General features: G+C 36.6%; 1 protein-coding gene across 3 annotated transcripts in view; it reads left to right on the top strand.

The window, feature by feature from the left end:
• Positions 1-18,684, top strand: part of GPALPP1 (GPALPP motifs containing 1) — a 39,803-nt gene that overhangs the window by 10,735 nt on the left and 10,384 nt on the right. For all 3 annotated transcript variants that reach the window (XR_004273954.1, XM_032294738.1, XM_032294737.1), the window contains exons 2-7: positions 913-1,045; positions 3,125-3,220; positions 5,681-5,765; positions 11,336-11,467; positions 11,836-12,000; positions 16,509-16,607. Coding sequence is in view for 2 of the 3 variants with exons in the window: in XM_032294738.1 (XP_032150629.1) it covers positions 913-1,045; positions 3,125-3,220; positions 5,681-5,765; positions 11,336-11,467; positions 11,836-12,000; positions 16,509-16,607 (710 nt within the window). In the remaining variant the exon portion in view is untranslated. The remainder of the gene's footprint in view (positions 1-912; positions 1,046-3,124; positions 3,221-5,680; positions 5,766-11,335; positions 11,468-11,835; positions 12,001-16,508; positions 16,608-18,684) is intronic.

Genomic DNA, 18,684 nt, shown 5'->3' with positions numbered 1-18,684 from the left:
TATTATTATAATATTGAATAAATGGCATACCCAGTATGCTCTATGGAAAATCATATTTCCAGGCCCTCCTCCAGGCCAACTGAGTCAGAATATCAGAGAAAAGGGCCCATGAATCTTTTTTAAAAATATATTTTAGGGAGTCTGATAAATATCCAAACTTGGGAACTATGATGGTAGTCTTTTAGCATCATTACTTAGGATCAACCTGGAAAATAGTGTCTGTATGACATGATCAGTGACATCATAACACTGCAGTGACACCATGCAGTAATTTGTAATTTTGCTGAGATTTAAAGTGAGAGCAAGTCATTCTGACAGGTGGGCCTAGAATACCCCTACCACCACTCTCCCTAACTTCCCCATTACAATGCAGCTTCATTCTCTTCCCTGTATCTCTATTAGCAAGCAGTAAAACTTAGAGTGACTCTAATTTTGTTTCTGCTTGAAAAATCATCTCAAAAAGAAAATGAACCAAGAAATGTGGAGATGCCAGGAAAGATTTTTTTTGAAGTACTGTTTCTACCATAAACTGTAACAACAACAACAAAAAAAATCATGAAGCCTGTTTTTTTTTTTTTTTTTTTTTTTTGGCAGGTACACCAACCAATGCAAAAACTGCATGTTATCAAAGAAATGACATGCTATTGTTATATCTATAAGTTCAGGTTTCTAAGTTCAGATATTAACAAAGTTTTTGTGAATCTCGTAAAAAGAGATTGTGTAAGACATGATTTCTGCCTTCCTAGAGTTGAAAAGACAAAATCACTACACAAACAACAGCAAGTGAGATTAAAGTGAATAATAAATGATAGACAGCCAGTGCTGTTTATTTCAGAAAAGAAAGTGAAAATGTCAGCTAGAAGGGTTCTTTGAAACAGTAGTGGCTAGTTATAACACACAACAAATCTTTAGTTGCAGGACCAGCTCTGCCCCCTAATTACAAAAGCAGTAGTTCCGATTCATCAGACAGCGATGAAGACAGTAGTTCTTTGTACGAAGAAGGAAATCAAGAATCTGAAGAAGATGACACTGGTCCAACTGCAAGGTCAGTCATTTAATTAAATTAAATGATAGGCCAAACTTCAGAGTTGGTATAAGCTGGCTGAAACAGATAGCTAGTAAGGAGATATATTCTGTTTACACAGCACCGGAAGAAATCATTTTTTATGGCATTTCACCCTGAACTACACCTTTTACAAGGAAGTTTATTCTAGTAGTGTGCAGCTATAGAGATATCTAGAATTTCAATTTTTTTTTTTTTTCCTGAGACAGGGTCTCACTGTGTCACACACACTGTAGTGAAGTGGCACTATCTTGGCTTACTGCAGCCTCTGCCTCCCGAGCTCAAGCGATCCTCCCACCTCAGCCTCCTGAGCTGGGACCACAGGTGTGCACTACCTTGCCCAGCTAATTTTTGTATTTTTTGCAGATTATTTTCGCATTTTTTGTGTAGAGGTAGGGTTTCGCCATGTTGCCCAGGCTAGTCTCAAACTCCTGGACTCAAGTGATCCGCTCACCTCAGCCTCACAAAGTGCTGGGATAATAAGCATGAGCTACCACACCAGCCAATAAAATTCTTATGTAAAGGATTTTTCTTTTTTTTTTTTTTTTTTTTTTTTTTTTTGAGTTGGAGTCTCGCTCTGTCGCCCAGGCTGGAGTGCGGTGGCACGACCTTGGCTCACTGCAAGCTCTGCCTCCTGGGTTCAAGTGATTCTCCTGCCTCAGCCTCCCAAGTAGCTGGCCGGGGTGGGTACAGGTGCACGCCACCACACCCAGCTAATTTTTTGTATTTTTAGTAGAGATGGGGTTTCACTGGGCTAGCCAGGATGGTCTCGATCTCCTGACCTCATGATCCGCCTGCCTTGGCCTCCCAAAGTGTTGGGATTACAGGCATGAGCCACTGCACCTGGCAGGATTTTTCTTAAGATGTCATTGAATTGACGAAATAGGCTACATAAACCATAGAATTTCTTCTTAAAATTATATATGCAGTGTATATTTCCTTTAAATAAACTAATATTTTCTTCTTCTTTTTTTTTTTTTTTGAGACAAAGCCTCACTTTGTCACCCAGGCTAGAGTGCAGTGGTGTGATTTCGGCTCACTGTAGTCTCTGCCTTCTGAGTTCAAGTGATTTTCCTGTCTCAGCTTCCCGAGTAGCTGGTATACAGTCGCATGCCACCACACCTGGCTAATTTTTGTGTTTTTTAGTAGAGACAGAGTTTCACCGTGTTGGCCAGGCTGGTCTCAAACTCCTGATCCCAAGTGATCCACCTGCCTCAGCCTCCAAAAGTGCTGGGATTACAGGCATGATCCACCTCACTCAGCTGAATGATTTTCTTTTAATCTAGCCTTACCCACTATGGGTCTAGTAAGAAGTCAAATCTTTGTTTATTATTGGGTAGCAAGCTTTTTTGATTCATTTTAAATATTATCAGGTGGAAATAACAACTTAAAACCCTTTCTTAAATGAGAATAAAAGTCACAGTCATAAACTTTTTACTGAGAAACATCTGACTAGTAGACTTGGCAACTTCATTAAGGGAATCTTTAATACCACAGAAAATATAGAATAGTGATATATTACTGCTGTAAAGAAATAACCAATCTGTATTTTAGGCCAAAAATAAATTCCAGGAAAAGATTAGTTAAGAACTATTGTTACTGTAGTAGGCCTGGTGTGGTGGTTCATGCCTGTAATCCCAGCAACTTTGGGAGGCCAGGGTGGACAGATCACTTGAGGTCAGAAGTTCAAGACCAGCCTGGCCAACGTGACGAAACCCTGTCTTTACTAAAAATACAAAAATTAGCCAGGCATGGTGATGCGTGCCTATAATCCCAGCTACTTGGAAGGCTAAGGCAGGAGAATCACTTGAACCCGGGAGGTGGAGGTTGCAGTGAGCCAAGATCATGCCACTGCACTCCAACCTGGGCAACAGAGCAACACTTCTCTCAAAAAATAAAAAATAAAAAAAAAACACAAAGAACTATTGTGGTATCCAGTTTTTATTTGGCAAGATTAATTTATTGTTGTAGTATTTATACAACTAGATTTAATGTTTCAAATGTGTTTTTGTGAAAACAATGTTGACATATATGCATAAAGTTATACTACTGTGTTTTCAGAAAACAGAGGAAAAATCAGGATGATGATGATGATGATGGGTTTTTTGGACCAGCCCTTCCTCCTGGATTTAAAAAGCAGGATGATTCTCCTCCAAGGTGATAATGTGTAATATTTTAGGCTAGTCTTTCTTTAATATTTTAACTAATAAATCCTTAATTAACTAAAGAATTGTCTGAAATTGTGTTTTAACTGAAATATTTATATAACATTTTGAAATGGGTCATTCATAGGCAAAAGAAGTTTCCTATAATAAAATTAATTATTTACATGATTATGACACTTATATGGTTTACAAAAAACTTCCACATCTCTTATTTGATATTTACAAAAATGTTTTGTGGTAAACGGGGTGGATTATCCCTCTCCCCACTTTATAAACAGATAAGGTCACACACATAGTAAGTAGCAGACCTAGGGCTAGAATCTTGATGTTCTAACTTTTAATTCATTTGTTTTCTTAATTATTTATCAATAGAAGAAACAAATCCCCGTGTGCCATATTAGACAATTGGACTAACTTCTCTACATCTCAAATTTGTTATCTGTAAACTAGGATAACAGCATGTACTTTACAGAATTGTTGTGATGTTTGAGGTTTCATAGTTATATACCTGGCGGGGGGGGGGGGTGTGTGTGTGTGTGTGTGTTTAATTTATATGGAGCCTGGCACAGAGTAAGTATATAGTAAATATTTATTCCTGTCTCTTTCCCAGAATTGTAAATTTTTAAAAGCCAAATATAAGATTACATGTTAAATTGTTGATAATTCATAATACTGTACACCAGTTTGCAAGAGCAAGCAGAAAAGGTTGTTTATTTTATATTCAAAATTTATAATCACAATTGGCAGCTCCTGACTTTCTCATTTACTTTGATCCTTTTAGATATACAGAGATAGGCAGTCTACAGTCCCCAAAGTAAGAATGATTTTTGCATTTTTGAGAGTAGTTAAAAAAACAAAGACAGATATGCCAGAGACCCACATGTGGCTCTCAAAGCGTAAGAGTTACCATCTAGCCCTTTATAGAAAGTTTGCTGACCCCTAGGATGTAACATGCCTTTTAAGAAAACACGTTACTTAAATGTGTAGTAGGTTTTTTTCTTGAGAATTATATTTGAACAATAATAAAATATATGGGTAAAATAAACAGCTGGCATCATATATTGGAGTTAGAAACCTTTTATAGTACCATAACATGCCATGGTTATATTCCTTTACTGTATTTTAAGATTTTATATATCAGTAATTTTATCATGACCAATCCCCTGAGGCCAGAAAGTTAAGCTATACTTGCATTTGTAGATTGCTAAAAATTTTACTCAGAAAAAACCTATTCTGTACTCTTAGCTTATAAATGACACCTAATTTCATCTTTTTAACAGTGCCAAACTTCTCTGTCTTTCATATGCAAATTGTTCTGCTTAAAGAAGTTTCGTGAACCAAAGATAAGAGATTATTAAATGGTCAGGATGGAAATCCAGACTTTCTGACTGACAGTACTGTTTTTTCCCCCTGCCAGGATGCCTGTCTGTGGGGTTCTAATAGAACACAGTGCAACCTGGAAATTTTAGCTTAGGACTTCAGTGCCATCTGGGTTGGTAACTGGCACAGTGACAACTATGGAAAAAACATTGGTGCAAAAGCCAGGATGAAGAAACTTAAAAGTATGAAAGAGAGTACTTTTTTATTTTTATCTTTTTAATTTTTTTCTACGTAAAGTAAGGCTGTCTCTTTTTAAGACCCAGTATTCAGACAAGTCTCTCTTTTGAAGTGATGGCAGTTGCCGCATTATGTGGAAATAGGACAGCTCGAAAGAAAATGAACTTTGACATCAAGAAGACCAGGGTTTCAACTCTAGCTCAGCCACTTAGTAATTGTGTTAATCTTGGACATTATTTTGCTCATCTTAAAAGCAGAGTGACTACTGACCAGGACTGTCTTAAGGAAACAGGTGCACTGCTTGGAATGTGGTTAGCATAGTACCTTTTTCCCTTTCTATGAGTCTGAATGAACTAGCTGCATTCTTCTACAGTTCCATATAATTACTGTATTATTAGTGAGAACAATGTATAGATTTTTAATACTGCCATGGCATATAGACATATGTCCTTAGAAGAACTCAATTTCTACTTTGGCAGTTCTGACCATAATTATAATGCCCCTACGGTATTTTTTCACTGGATAACGCATATCAAACTGAAGGAACACCAAGGCACAAAATAAAAAAAGACCATCACATATTTTGGTACATCAATTTTTTTAAAACATTGCCATTTTTATTTAATATTTTTAGGAAGTGGACATATGTCAATGTCACAAAGATTGAGAATTATTGGCTTAGCCTCTATTGTCTAACAAGTAGAAAATTGAAATGTAAAAATTAGGTTTTTAAAAGATATCTAGCAGAAAGATACTAGGTAATACTAGTAAAAATGTGTCAAATGAAATTCTTATTTTCAACATTTGTTACTATCTGACTTTATTATTTTGTGAACTTTTATTCTGAAAACTGCTTTTTAAAGTCAGAATGATAAAAGTACCTTTTATTTTTCAGGCCTATAATAGGTCCTGCATTGCCACCTGGTTTCATTAAAGCTACACAGAAAAGTGACAAAGGCAGAGACGATCCAGAAGAACAGGTATCATCCCATTTCAATTCTAAGGTTTGGAAGGTTTTCAATAAAAGAATAAGATGTATTGTAACTGGACTCAAATGTAATGTAAGACTCAGTTATATTCAGATGGATTTAATTTAAGATTGTAACATAAGCAGATGAAATCAAAAGCTGTTCATAAACCTGAGATTCTGTTAGGCAAATAACAAGGTTAACAGGGTGTTACCTATTCATGCTTCTTATCTTTGAAGGGAGACTTTAAAGTGTTAGAAGGATGGAACATGAAGAAAATTTTAAGGAATGATTGTGATTTGGCCTGGAGGAGAGAAAGTTGAAGAGCTTTTTAATAATGGTCTTTATGTTGAAATTTACTTTCTTCTACCCAGCTCTGGGACCTGTGTATAAAACAATGCACTGGTGGATAAGTAATTTTAGGAAAAGATAGACCAAATGACTTTGGAGTAAAGTATAAAGGCCATTTTTCTCCTTAACAAGATTTGAGATTTGTAAAGTACTTTATAATTTGTAATGCATTTCCCCTGCATGTGGACCTTATTTTATCTTCACCACAGCTTCATGAAATAGATATTATCTGCACCTTACAAATGCTAAAGACCAAAGAAATTGGGTACCTTACCCAAGATTCCACAATTTTTACTGATCAAAACCATGGCACAAACCCAGTTCCTATGACTTTAAATCACTTGTTCAGTCTGTTATACTGCAGTGTCTTCCTATATATGAATTCATATATTCCAGAGACTCCTGTTTATCTCCACTAAGCATTCAACAGTTACACTGAGGTTGTTACTCAAAGGACATATAATGCAGTGGTTGTTAAAATTATGAATTTCAGAGTCATTTACTTATTCTTTCAAATGCTTGTAGAACACCTGCAGTGTGGCAGGCCCATAGTCACAGAAATGAACCTGTCAACAAATTATTTTGTTCCTATCTTCATAAGACGTTCAGGATCCAGCCACGTCTGCTCCCACCCTGGTCCAAGTGACCATCACATTTTACCCCTTTTATTGGTCTTCATGCTTTATGTAGTCCTTTCTACTCTACTACCCCTTGTCAACACAACAGCTAAAGGGGTCCAAATGAAACAAAGGTAGATCAAGGTCAGATCATATCACTAACACTCAAAACCACCAATTGCTCCTCCTTTCCCTAAGTCACAGCCAAAGTCCTTTTAGGGTCCTGTACAGTATAGCTTCCATTATTAGTACTCTATCTTTTGCTTTGATGTGACTTCACTGGGCTCCTTGCTTTTCGTCCTCAAATATAGCAGGCCAGCTCCTACTCCTGAGCCCCTGCTGTCCAAGTCTATGCAAAATGGTCTTCCCCTGGATATCTGTATGGCTGACCTCCTAGACATTCAGGTTTTTGCTGGAATATTATCTTTCCAATACAGTCATCTCTGGCCTCCAAATTAAAATATGCTAACCTGTTCATCCCTCCTTTAATTTTCACCATAGTATTTTTTACCACTAAAGATACCGTTAATTTTCCTTCTGCCTTTTCTTTACTGTTGGCCTCTTTCCACTAGAATGTGACTCTGTAAGAACAGATTTTTTATCTTACCACTAGTTCCTTATAAATAGTGGATATTCAGAAGTGTTTGTTGAATGAATAAGTAAAGCACAGTCCCTGCCCTAATCACACTTACAAGGTAGTGGGGAATACATACATCAATTTCTAACATTACGAATTATTTAAAGGTGAGACAAAATATAACTGGAACCATGATGGGGGAATCTAATCTGAAAATGAGAAAAGGTCTTTTTCAGCTAGGCACAGTGGTTCATGCCTATAATCCCAGCATTTTGGGAGGCCAAGGTGGATGGATTGCTTGATCTCAGGAGTTCAAGACCACCCTGGGCAATATAGCAAAACCACATCTCTACCAAAAATCCAAAAAAATTAGCCAGGTACGGTGACATATGCCTCTGTTGCCACCTACCTGGGAGCTGAGGTTGGAGGATAGCTTGAGCCGAGGAGGCAAAGGTTGCAGTGACCTGACATCGTGCCACTGCATCCAGCCAGGGTGATAGCAAGACCCTGTCGAAAAAGAAAAAGAAAAGGTCTTTTTATCTGAGTGAATGTCTACTAATCTGAAGTTTGATGAATTGGAGCTAGCTCAGCAAAGCAGGTAGGGAACATTGTTCCAGAAAGCAGATGGCTTATTTGAAGGCAAAAGAGAGTGTGAAGAGGATGAAAGTTAGGGTTAAAGATGTTCAGTGTAGTTAGAAAGGAGAGCACAGGGAGAATGCCGAGGGAGAGGTGAGGAAAGCAGGTAAGAGCTGCTCGAAGCCTTGTGTCAAGCTTAGCTTCATGATCCGTAACATGCCCTTACCTCATAGGGTTGTTATAAGGATTAAATCAGAATAGTAGGTGTATTAGTCTGTTTTCACACCGCTAATAAAGACATATCCAAGACTGGGTAATTTATAAGGAAAGAGGTCTAATTGACTCACAGTTGAGCATGGCTGAGGAGGCCTCAGGAAACCTACAATCATGGCAGAAGGGAAAGCAAATGTTTTTATCTTCACATGGCGGCAACAAGGAGAAGAATGAGTGTCCAGCGAAGGGGGAAGCCTCTGATGAAACCGTCAGATCTTGTGAGAACAAACTCACTATCACAAGAACAGGATGGGGGATGACCCCATGATTCAGTTATCTCCGCCTTAGGAAGGTGGCAAGGAAATTTGCTTCTGCCTAGAGCCTTGTCATACTATCTGTAACCTACTTTAAAATGGTTCTGAAAAAAAGTGTGTGTCTGTCTGTCAATCTCAAGGGGGAGAGGAACGGAAAACAAACAAACAAAAAGATGAATGTGGTAAAGTGTAATGTACCACTCGGTAAATCTGAGTGAGGACGTGTTGGTGTTTATTGCACTCATCTTAGCACTTTTATGTAGGTTCAAAATTTTTCAAAATAAAAAATCGGGAAAATACTTTCCAAAGGTGTAGAGTAATTTAGCATTATTCACACTTGGAATTTTGTCCTAACCTACCTAGTTAGCAAATGGATTGCTTACATCATTTCCTAGGTGGTACACATTCTACATTCCCTAACTTCTTTTGTTGAAATGTGAGGGATTACACTGTAGGACCATGTGTGAGGTATTCTTGCTCTGATTGTTTATAATTTCCCTTTAATTGAACCTTTTTCAAAAGACCCGTTTCAGATTTTCATTTCTCAAAGATGGACTTCTCTTAGCCTCATTCCCAGCATATCTCCCCAAATTAAAACATACACAGTAGGCCGGGCACAGTGGCTCAAGCCTGTAATCCTAGCACTTTGGGAGGCCGAGGCGGGTGGATCATGAGGTCAAGAGATCGAGACCATCCTGGCCAACATGGTGAAATCCCATCTCTACTAAAAATACAAAAATTAGCTGGGCATGGTGGCATGTGCCTGTAGTCCCAGCTACTCAGGAGGCTGAGGCATGAGAATTGCTTGAACCTGGGAGGCAGAGCTTGCAGTGAGCCGAGATCGCACCACTGCACTCCAGTCTGGTGCCTAGTGATAGAACAAGACTCTGTCTCAAAAAAAAAAAAAAAAAAAATACACAACATAATGGTTGACATTTCTTGCACACTTACCACAAGCCAGACACTGCAATAGCAGCATAAACTTAACTTAATCCAAACAACAACCCAGGGAGGTAGTGTATCAGCTGAATGCCTTCAGCTGCAAATAACAGAAAATCCAACTCAAAATGGAACTTTATCTTTACTTAGTTAGCAAATGGGTTAATTTCCTTGGTGATACTTGTTCTGTATTTTCAAAACAAGGAAAATATGTTTCGTATATAATAGGAGGTCTAGAGGTAAGATCATTCCAGGATTGATTAATTCATTCTCCTCATGAAATCATAAAGGGCTCCAGTTTTTTCTACCTTCCTGCTCTATAAGAGAATTAACTAAGAGTTAATTCTCTTTGGCTGGCTGTCTTCATCATACCAAGAAGCCTGCCAAAGTTCTAAGACTTACACACAGCTAGCAGTGTCCAGACACAGAGAAGGAATAGTCCTTTCCCTGTGCCTCTTTTGTAGAAGAAGGAAAACCCTACCAGTTTCCTGTAGACCTTTTGTGTTTATTTCACAAAAATTGTGTCATATGCCTAAACCAGTCAGCTGAGCAAAAAGAATAAGACCAAAGTAACTACTTTATAAACATGTCCATACAATAGTTACTACTTTTTTTTTTAGTGACTGGCCTAGAATTATGAATATTTTTCCCCAGGTATTAGAGAAGGTCCCAGTTCCCTCAGAAGGGTGTGGCTCCAAAGAGGGTAAACAAAATGCTGGGTTCTCTTGGCAATAGAATAGCTATTGGTAGAAGCTGTTATAATTCCCATGTCAAAGACAAAAAAACCAGCACTTAGGTTAAATAACATACCTGAAGTCTCAGGGCTAGTACACTGGCAAATGAGGCCTTCCGCAAAGTCAGGCCAAAGTATAAACCAGTAGGGTACCTAATTTCTATTGTAATTCTGTATAAAGTATACACCTTTTTTTTTTAATTAAAAGAAATATCCAGGACACCAAAATGATTTAATGCCTAGATAGGATTTGGACATATTATTCTGTTTCTGATTTTCAATTTGGTGTGTTTGGCCTGATTTCCTGTTTGCTTCTCCATCCCCTTTTTGTTTGCCTCCAAACATAAGTGATATTTATTTCTAAAAATTAAAGGCATCATCTTACCAATACATGCTAAAATTCTACCTTTATAAAACCATCTTTTATTGAGATGGAAGTAAGACTGTCATTAGCTTATTCCACTAACCCTGTATTGGTGCCATGACTTTTATAGTTTGTGCTTTGTTTTGTTTTCGTCTCATAGTTTTAAAAAGTTCATTATATCTTTTACATCTGAACATTTTGTGTCACCAAATATTTATATTTGTAGGGGTTATAAATATGTTTAACATAATGTCTGTGACATTAGAAAGCTTACTATTGTAGATACAAGCTAGAAACACTGAAATCACTAACAGTTGAGATAAAATAATAGAGGGACCCCTGTCATATACACAGAAAAAATGCTGGCCTTGATCTTGGAGTATTTGATTCTTAGATAATAGTTTTATAAAACCAGGCAAGTTGTTTACCTATTCTAATTACACTCTCTAAGCCTAGGTCTCCTAAAGAAAAAGAAAAAACAGAAGTAGTGCCATTTTATAGTTTGTTTACAAGGATCAAGTGAGATGTATGCCAAAATCCATAGTTATTAAGAATGTGTTTGTGTGCGTGTGTGTGTGTCTGTGTGTGTTAGAGTAAGCCACAAAACAGCATATAATTGTCTAATTATACTATTTTGAGAAGACCTTTAAGTCTACATCTATGTCCATCAGGAAGAGAGATGGGAGAGATCTGCGTGCCATGGATTTGTCATCTCTGTGCTAGGCACTTGAGGAAGGTGAGGAAAAAGTCCTCATGATTCAGTGATGAGCCAGCAATACATTGTTTACTTTTTTATTTTTTATGGAAAATAAGTTTCAGTTAAATTAGGTAATTCAGAATTATTTTTTATAACCTGTAGCTCTCCTCTTGGTTTAAAGGTAATGTCTTGTTTTAAAAGGAAACAGACAGCAGTGAAGATGAGGACATTGTTGGACCAATGCCTGCAAAAGGACCAGTTAACTATAATATAACGACAGAGTTTGAGAAAAGGGCCCAGAGAATGAAAGAAAAACTGACTAAAGGAGATGATGTAAGTTTTAAAGACATTTTAGGAAATAAACTAAATAGATTAAAAATGTAAATTTTAGAAATAAACACTAAACTATATAACTTTTAATACATTTTATTTTTATGTATAACATATATTTTTTTTTAACTTAGGAGTTAGAACCCAGAAACTGTAAAAGAAAAATAACAAATTGGATTAAAGTCTTTGTAATGTTTGTGACAAACATATGTGACAAAACATCAATCCTTTCTTTTAGAGTTTGTTAAGTCACTTTAAAACTTCAATTGCATGACATGGTTGCTTATACATATATATGTACCCATCTTATACACTATGTATACTTTCCATGCTGTTTTTTTTTTCTTTTTTTTTTTTTTTTTCTCTTAAAGGATTCATCTAAACCCATTGTAAGAGAGTCATGGATGACTGAACTTCCTCCAGAAATGAAAGACTTTGGTCTTGGGCCAAGGACTTTTAAGAGAAGAGCTGATGACAAATCTGGAGATCGATCAATCTGGACAGATACTCCAGCTGATAGGGAAAGGAAAGCTAAGGTGAGAGGTTTTGTTTGTTTGTTCATGTATTTCTGTTCTTGTTGGCTGGATTTAGAAAAGACATAATGCAAAATTAATTAAGGTTACTCTTTTTTTTTTAATTATGATTCCAAAAGGATAAAACAGATTTTCCTCTGGAAGAAGGTTATGAGGAGGGAAAGTGACACCAATTGCATGCTGTTTACTATTTACCAATAAACAGTCTCATTTAAACCTCAAGAAAACTCTGAGATGTAGGGATAATGACCTTATTTTACAGATGGAGAAACTAACCTGCATGAAGTCAACTTTTCTAGGGTCACAGAGCTAGTAAGTGATGAAAAACAATTTGATTTTAGACCTTTCTAACTCCAGATTCCCTGGTCTTTTCATACCATACTATCTTTATGAACATGTATCTTCTAAAATATTTTGGAAAAAAATAAATAAAGCTGCATATTAACCTAGCAAATAAGTGACACGTAGAGAAATCTCTCTCAAAATGATCATATCTCAGGTGCACTAAGCTTTATGTTACTGTCAAGATAGACAAGAAGCACTATCATTAATAAATTATCCAAAAAATACCAGCTGGGCACGGTGGCTCACACCTGTAATCCCATCCCTTTCAGAGGCTGAGGCAGATAGATCACCTGAGGTCAGGAGTTCGAGACCAGCCTGGCCAACATGGTGAAACCCTGCCTCTACTAAAAATAGAAAAATTAGCCTGGCATAGTGGCATGATCCTATAATCCCAGCTACTTGGGAGGCTGAGGCAGGAGAATCACTTGAACCCAGGAGGTGGAGGCTGCAGTGAGCCAAGATCACGCCACTGCACTCCAGCCTGCGTGACAGAGCAAGACTACATCCAAAAAAACAAAACAAAACAAAACAAAATGTATGCATAGAATACATTATTTTTAAGTTTCTCGTCTTGAATCTTTTTCTGTTTATTACGAAACATTTCATTGTCTATTAGGAATTAAACTAGTATCCCCAGCACTACTCCTTAAATTTACTCTATCTGTGGGTTTTGTTTTTCTTTTTGTTTGTTCATTTTTTAAGAGACAAGGTCTCTGTGTCACCCAGGTTGGACTGCAGTGGCACAATCATAGCTCACTGCAGCCTCAAACTCGTGGGCTCAGCCTCTTGAGGAGCTGGGACTATGGGCACACAGCTAATTCTTTTATTTTTTATTGTTGTAGATACAAGGTCTTGCTGTGTTGTCCAGGCTAGCCTCAAGCTCCTGGGCTCAAGCAATCCTCCCAAAGTGCTGGGATTACAGGCATGAGCCACTGTGCACAACATCTCTCTAAAGGTTTTAATTTCTGTAAGACATCCTATTCAATTCTCAAATGCTTGACTAATTGTCACGATTATAAATTTATCAGTTCTGACTAAAGCATTTCCACACTTAGTTCATTCCACTAACTGTTATCTCATTCATCAATACCTAGAAGTTTCAGGATTTCTGTTTTCAATCTGTAATGATCAATTCTCCTGCTCTGTCAGGAATTGTATTTGGTTGCAAGTGATAGAAAGATGCAAGTGCTCCTTAAGGAGTTTTCATTTTAGTGGGAAACTGCCTGTGAAATAAACAGTGGTACCCTAAAGTGTGGAGGGCATAGAGCAGACTCCACACTTGAGCACCCTGCCTGCATATTGGGCGGCATCATACATAATTGCTCTTTTGTCCTAAGATTAAAAAGAATCTGAGAGCTGTAATAGGAAGGTGAGGTGAACCAACACACATGGGGGCAGGAGAGGCAGCAAGGATGTGGATCCAAGAGGGCCACAAAAACCTTGAAATGCTGGTGTTGGAATGCTTATTCTTTCTTAGCTGGTTTTGAAATAAAAATTATTTATTGGAGTTTTTATAATTTAGCCTCTAAAATTATCTCCAAAAAGACAGTTAATTCCCTTGCTTACATGGTCTTTTTATTTGTGTCTGTATTTATTTGTTCTTTTTTATATCCTTCTGTTTCTCATTGTAGATGAATGTCTAGCTTACAGCCAGGTATACAGGGAGTCTTCCTTGGAGGAAAATACCATGGAATAATGGAACACATGGAAACCTGTATTGTTTGAACTTAAGAGATTTTATAATCCCTGTGACTGAGTTCTTTAAACCTGGTCATTCTTTTCTGTGCTGAAATGTTTTGTTTAGTATTTGCAGTGGACTCATAAAGGGATGATTAATACCTCTTAAATTTTATAGAATACTATATTACAGAGTATAGTACCACAGACTTATATTTATGTCACAAACTAGATAGTATCACAGAGCTATTCATTTTCTGTCGTCTTTGATCCTGTGTAAAGTTCACAACTAATTTTTATGACAGATGTTAGCCATATTTCCTTATTGATAGGTCCTCTCCACTCCATCCTACTTCTTATATTTGTTTTTCCAGCATACCTCTCATACCTCTACTGTTCTCACATTAATTTAGCCAATGTGACCTCAAAGAAATAAGATTGCTCTTTAGAAAGTAATGAAAATGTTTTACATACATTAATTGAATGAGATCAGTTACCTCATCGCTTCCCACTCTCGACAATATCTACTACCTTTTAATATTAAATGGTTAGGTTTTTATCTCCATTATACCATAACATCACTTTTCTTTTAATATTTATAAGCAAAAGCATCTATTTTCCAGGAAAATGTAGAAATGAGCTATTTCTATGTTTTTAACTTGCTTTATTAAATACAGTGTTGTTTTAGTCCATGAGGTCTCCTTAGTTTTCCTAAGCAAATAAAAGCAATATAAGAATGTGCTTAGAGGCTGGTTGCAGTGGCTTACCCCTGTAATCCCAGCACTTTGGGGGCCTGAGGCAGAGTGATTATGAGGTCAAGAGATTGAGACCATCCTGGCCAACATGATGAAACCCCATCTCTACGAAAAATACAAAAATTAGCTGGGCGTGGTGGTGGCCGCCCATAATCCCAGCTACTCTGGAGGCTGAGGCAGGAGAATCACTTGAACCTGAGAGGCAGAGGTTGCAGTGAGCTGAGATTGTGCCACTGCACTCCAGTCTGGTAACAGGAGACTCCATCTCAAAAATATGTGTGTATGTGTGCATATATATATATATATATATATATATTCTTAGAGACCAGTGGTTTTCAGTAGTTTTTATATGGGCCTTCCCCATTCCTGGTTGGGAGCATATTCTCTAGAATATCACTCTAACATTTTTTCTAATTAAAATATGTTAGACTAGGTACTTCATGTGTGTGTGTGCTAATATAAATGATAGTTTTGTTTTAAATGCCAGTTTCTTCTTGCATATATATATTATATATATATATATATAATGTTTTGGGTTTTTTTTGAGACAGAGTCTTGCTCTGTCACCCAGGCTGGAGTACAGTGGCGCCATCTCAGCTGACTGCAACCTTCAGCCCCCAGCTTCAAGCAGTTCTTGTACCTCAGCCTCCCAAGTAGCTGGGACCACAGGCACTTGCCACCACACTCAACTAATTTTTTGTATTTTAGTAGAGAGAGGCTTTCACATGTTGCCCAGGGTGGTCTCAAACTCCTGAGGTCAGGCAGACCACCTGCCTCTGCCTCCCAAAGTGCTAGGATTACAGGCGTGAGCTACCACACCCGGCCTCTTGCTGCTGTATTTGTATGTATTGACCTTGTATCCTGCAGCTTTGCTATACTTGCTTAGTAGTTCCAGGAGCTTTTTTGGTAAATTCTTTGGAGTTTCCTACATAGTCCACAGTTTGCTACATAGTGCTAGGATCTGTGAATAAATGCATTTTTTTTTTCAAAATATACACCTTTTATTTCTTTTTCTCTGTTTTTTTTCCCTCCATGCTGATTTTATTATTTTTGAAAGCAGTAATGTAGGATATTTTATAATTTTATGATTCAGTAGTGTGTTATCTGTGTTCATTTTTAAGCCTTATTTTCACTTCTATATCTCACCATTGTTAGTGAGATATAGAAGTTCAATAAATAGGGTGATTGATTGGGGTATTTTTTTTTTCCTTGTATTCAAGAAAATCATAGACTAGAGCAGTTACTGATCCCTTATCAAATATGTTAATATTTCAGGGTTTTCTGTTTGTTTGTGTGTTTGTTTGTTTGAAACTGAGTCTCACTCCATCTGCCAGGCTAGAGTGCAATGCTGCAATCTCAGCTCACAGCAGTCTCTGCCTCCCAGATTCAAGCAATTCTCCTGCCTCAGCTTCCTGAGTCACTGGGATTATAGGCACCCACCACCATGCCTGGCTAACTTTTGTATTTTCAGTAGAGACAAGGTTTCACCATGTTGCCCAGGCTGGTCTTGAACTCCTGACCTCAGGTGATCTACCTGCCTCGGCCTCCCAAAGTGCTAGGATTACAGGCATGAACCACTATGCCTGACCAAGTATGTTAATATTTCTAATCAGAAGGGATTTCACAAGCCTGGCTTGGTTGTGTCTCTTGTTACTTAATCTGAGTAAAAATAATATTTTTTATTTTATCTTAATTTTATGATTCAATAGTGTGTTATCTGTGTTCATTCCTCAGGAAACACAAGAAGCAAGGAAGTCATCAAATAAGAAAGATGAAGAACATGTATTATCAGGAAGAGATAAGAGACTGGCTGAGCAGGTATCTTCATATAATGTAAGTAAGAAAATAAGATGTGTAGAGCCAGGTGTGATGGCTCTTGCCTATAATCCCAGCTTACTTGGGAGGCTGAGGCAGGAGATCACTTGAGGCCAAGAGTTCAAGACCAGCTTGGGAAGCATATCAAGATCATGTTTCTAAAAAAAAAATTTTTTAATTCGCCAGCTGAGGTGGGAAGATCACTTGAAGGCCTTCCCTGCCTTCTGTCTCAAAAAAAAAAAAAAAAAAAAAAGCCAGAAACAAAATATATAGCCTTTTTCCTCTTTTAGTTTTGTTTTTTTTTTGTTTTTTTTTTTTGTTTTTTTTACCTATTTCTCTTTCTTTGATATGTCTGCCTCTTTACCATGCACTTTTTATACATCTATTCTGAAAAAAACTTTTCAGGATAAATGTATAAAAATACATATGCAACATATATATGTATTTGTATAAAGTTCTTCTGTGTCTTCCAATTCAAATTTTACTTATTAAATTAGCAAAAATCTAATTACTAGAGATGATAGGTAGCACTTGATGAGCGAAAGCAAGAACCCTACTCACTTATGGAGAGCCTCCATTTATAAATGTTTAAATTATAAGCAGATTTGGAAAGTTGTATAATAAATATTTAAATATGGGAGAAAAAATGTTTTTTGAATGCAGTTCAATCTAAATTTACAAACTTAATGGTCAGTATTCATTTGGCATATTATTTTGTTATATTCTGTCTTTTAAAAAAATGGTAAATGTTGGATGGTGCCTGCACAAAAAGAAAATGATAAATGTCCCAGCTCAAAGAATAAATGTAAATTACTGAACCTGTTGGTCCCTGAAAGGTATTTAGGAAAATTATTTTCTGTTCCCAGTATATTAACTAAAGAAAATTCCATGCTCTAAAATATAGTTAGCTTGATTTATTGTATATATGTTGAACAGTACCACAGTGAAGCATGCTTAAAACATTTTTGGAAATTGACAAAAAACTCAGCCCACTTGGAGTATTCATGAAAACTTACTAGCTCAAAAGTCAAGTCTCAACAAAATTGAAGGAATTACTATCATTCAAACCAAATTCTCTGACCACAAAGAATTGAAGTTTGGGTTCAGAATAACTTAAAAACTGGAAATCAGAAAAACTCAAAAATTTAAATTTTGCATCAAAGAAAAAACGATAACGGCAGTTAGAAAACATAGACCTGAATGACAAAAATACAACATATCAAAATGGGTGGGATGCCATATGAAGTGGTATTTAGAGGGAAAATTTAGAGCCATAACGAATTATGTGAGAAAAGACCAATGGCTGAAAATAAATAAGATAAGCCTTTTTCCGAACTGGCATTTCTTATCAAACTAAACAGACGTACCCTGCTATTTTCCTTCTGGGTATTTACCTAAGAAAAATGAAAACATATCCACACAAAGAGTTGAATATGTTGTTCTTAATAGCCACAAAAAAACTTATCCAAGAATTTCATAGATGCTTTATTTGTAATAGTTAAATACAGTAAGCAGCTCAAGTGTTTATCAGTAAGAGAAAACCAAACTGTGGTATAAATGAAACTACTCGCCAATAAAAAGGAACACATTATTTTCCTTTATAATAATAATAAGTAAAACATGGATGAATCTCAGAGTCATTATGCTGAGTGAAAGAAGTCTTACACAAGCAAGTACATACTTCTTCTTGCGTTTATACGGAGCTCTAAAATAAGCAAAATCAATCTATGGTGGAAAAAAATTAGAATGCTAGTAGTTGGAATAGGGGTATGGAATTTGACCAGGAAACAGCATACTTTCCTATGCCTGAAGTGATAGAAAGGTTCCAGATCTTGATTGAAGTTTGAACTATAAAACTCACTGACTATACACTTAATATTTATGCATTTCATCATATGTACATTTGTCTTAAAAATGTATAAACAAATATTGAACTCAGATTAAATGCATGCTTCGGTATTTAGGAGGACATGTAGCGATGTTTACAATTTACTTTAAAATACATCCAAAAAATTAGGGTTCTACTCATGATGAAATTCCAGATACTTTCTATTCAAAGTATTAATATAGCCTTAAGACTAAACCACTCTAGAAA

The sequence above is a fragment of the Sapajus apella genome, unplaced genomic scaffold (assembly GCF_009761245.1).
Source record: "Sapajus apella isolate SASKATOON/1434 unplaced genomic scaffold, GSC_monkey_1.0 scaffold32, whole genome shotgun sequence".
In the NCBI taxonomy this organism is placed as follows: domain Eukaryota; kingdom Metazoa; phylum Chordata; class Mammalia; order Primates; family Cebidae; genus Sapajus; species Sapajus apella.
This window is presented reverse-complemented; position numbering and strand designations above follow the sequence as displayed.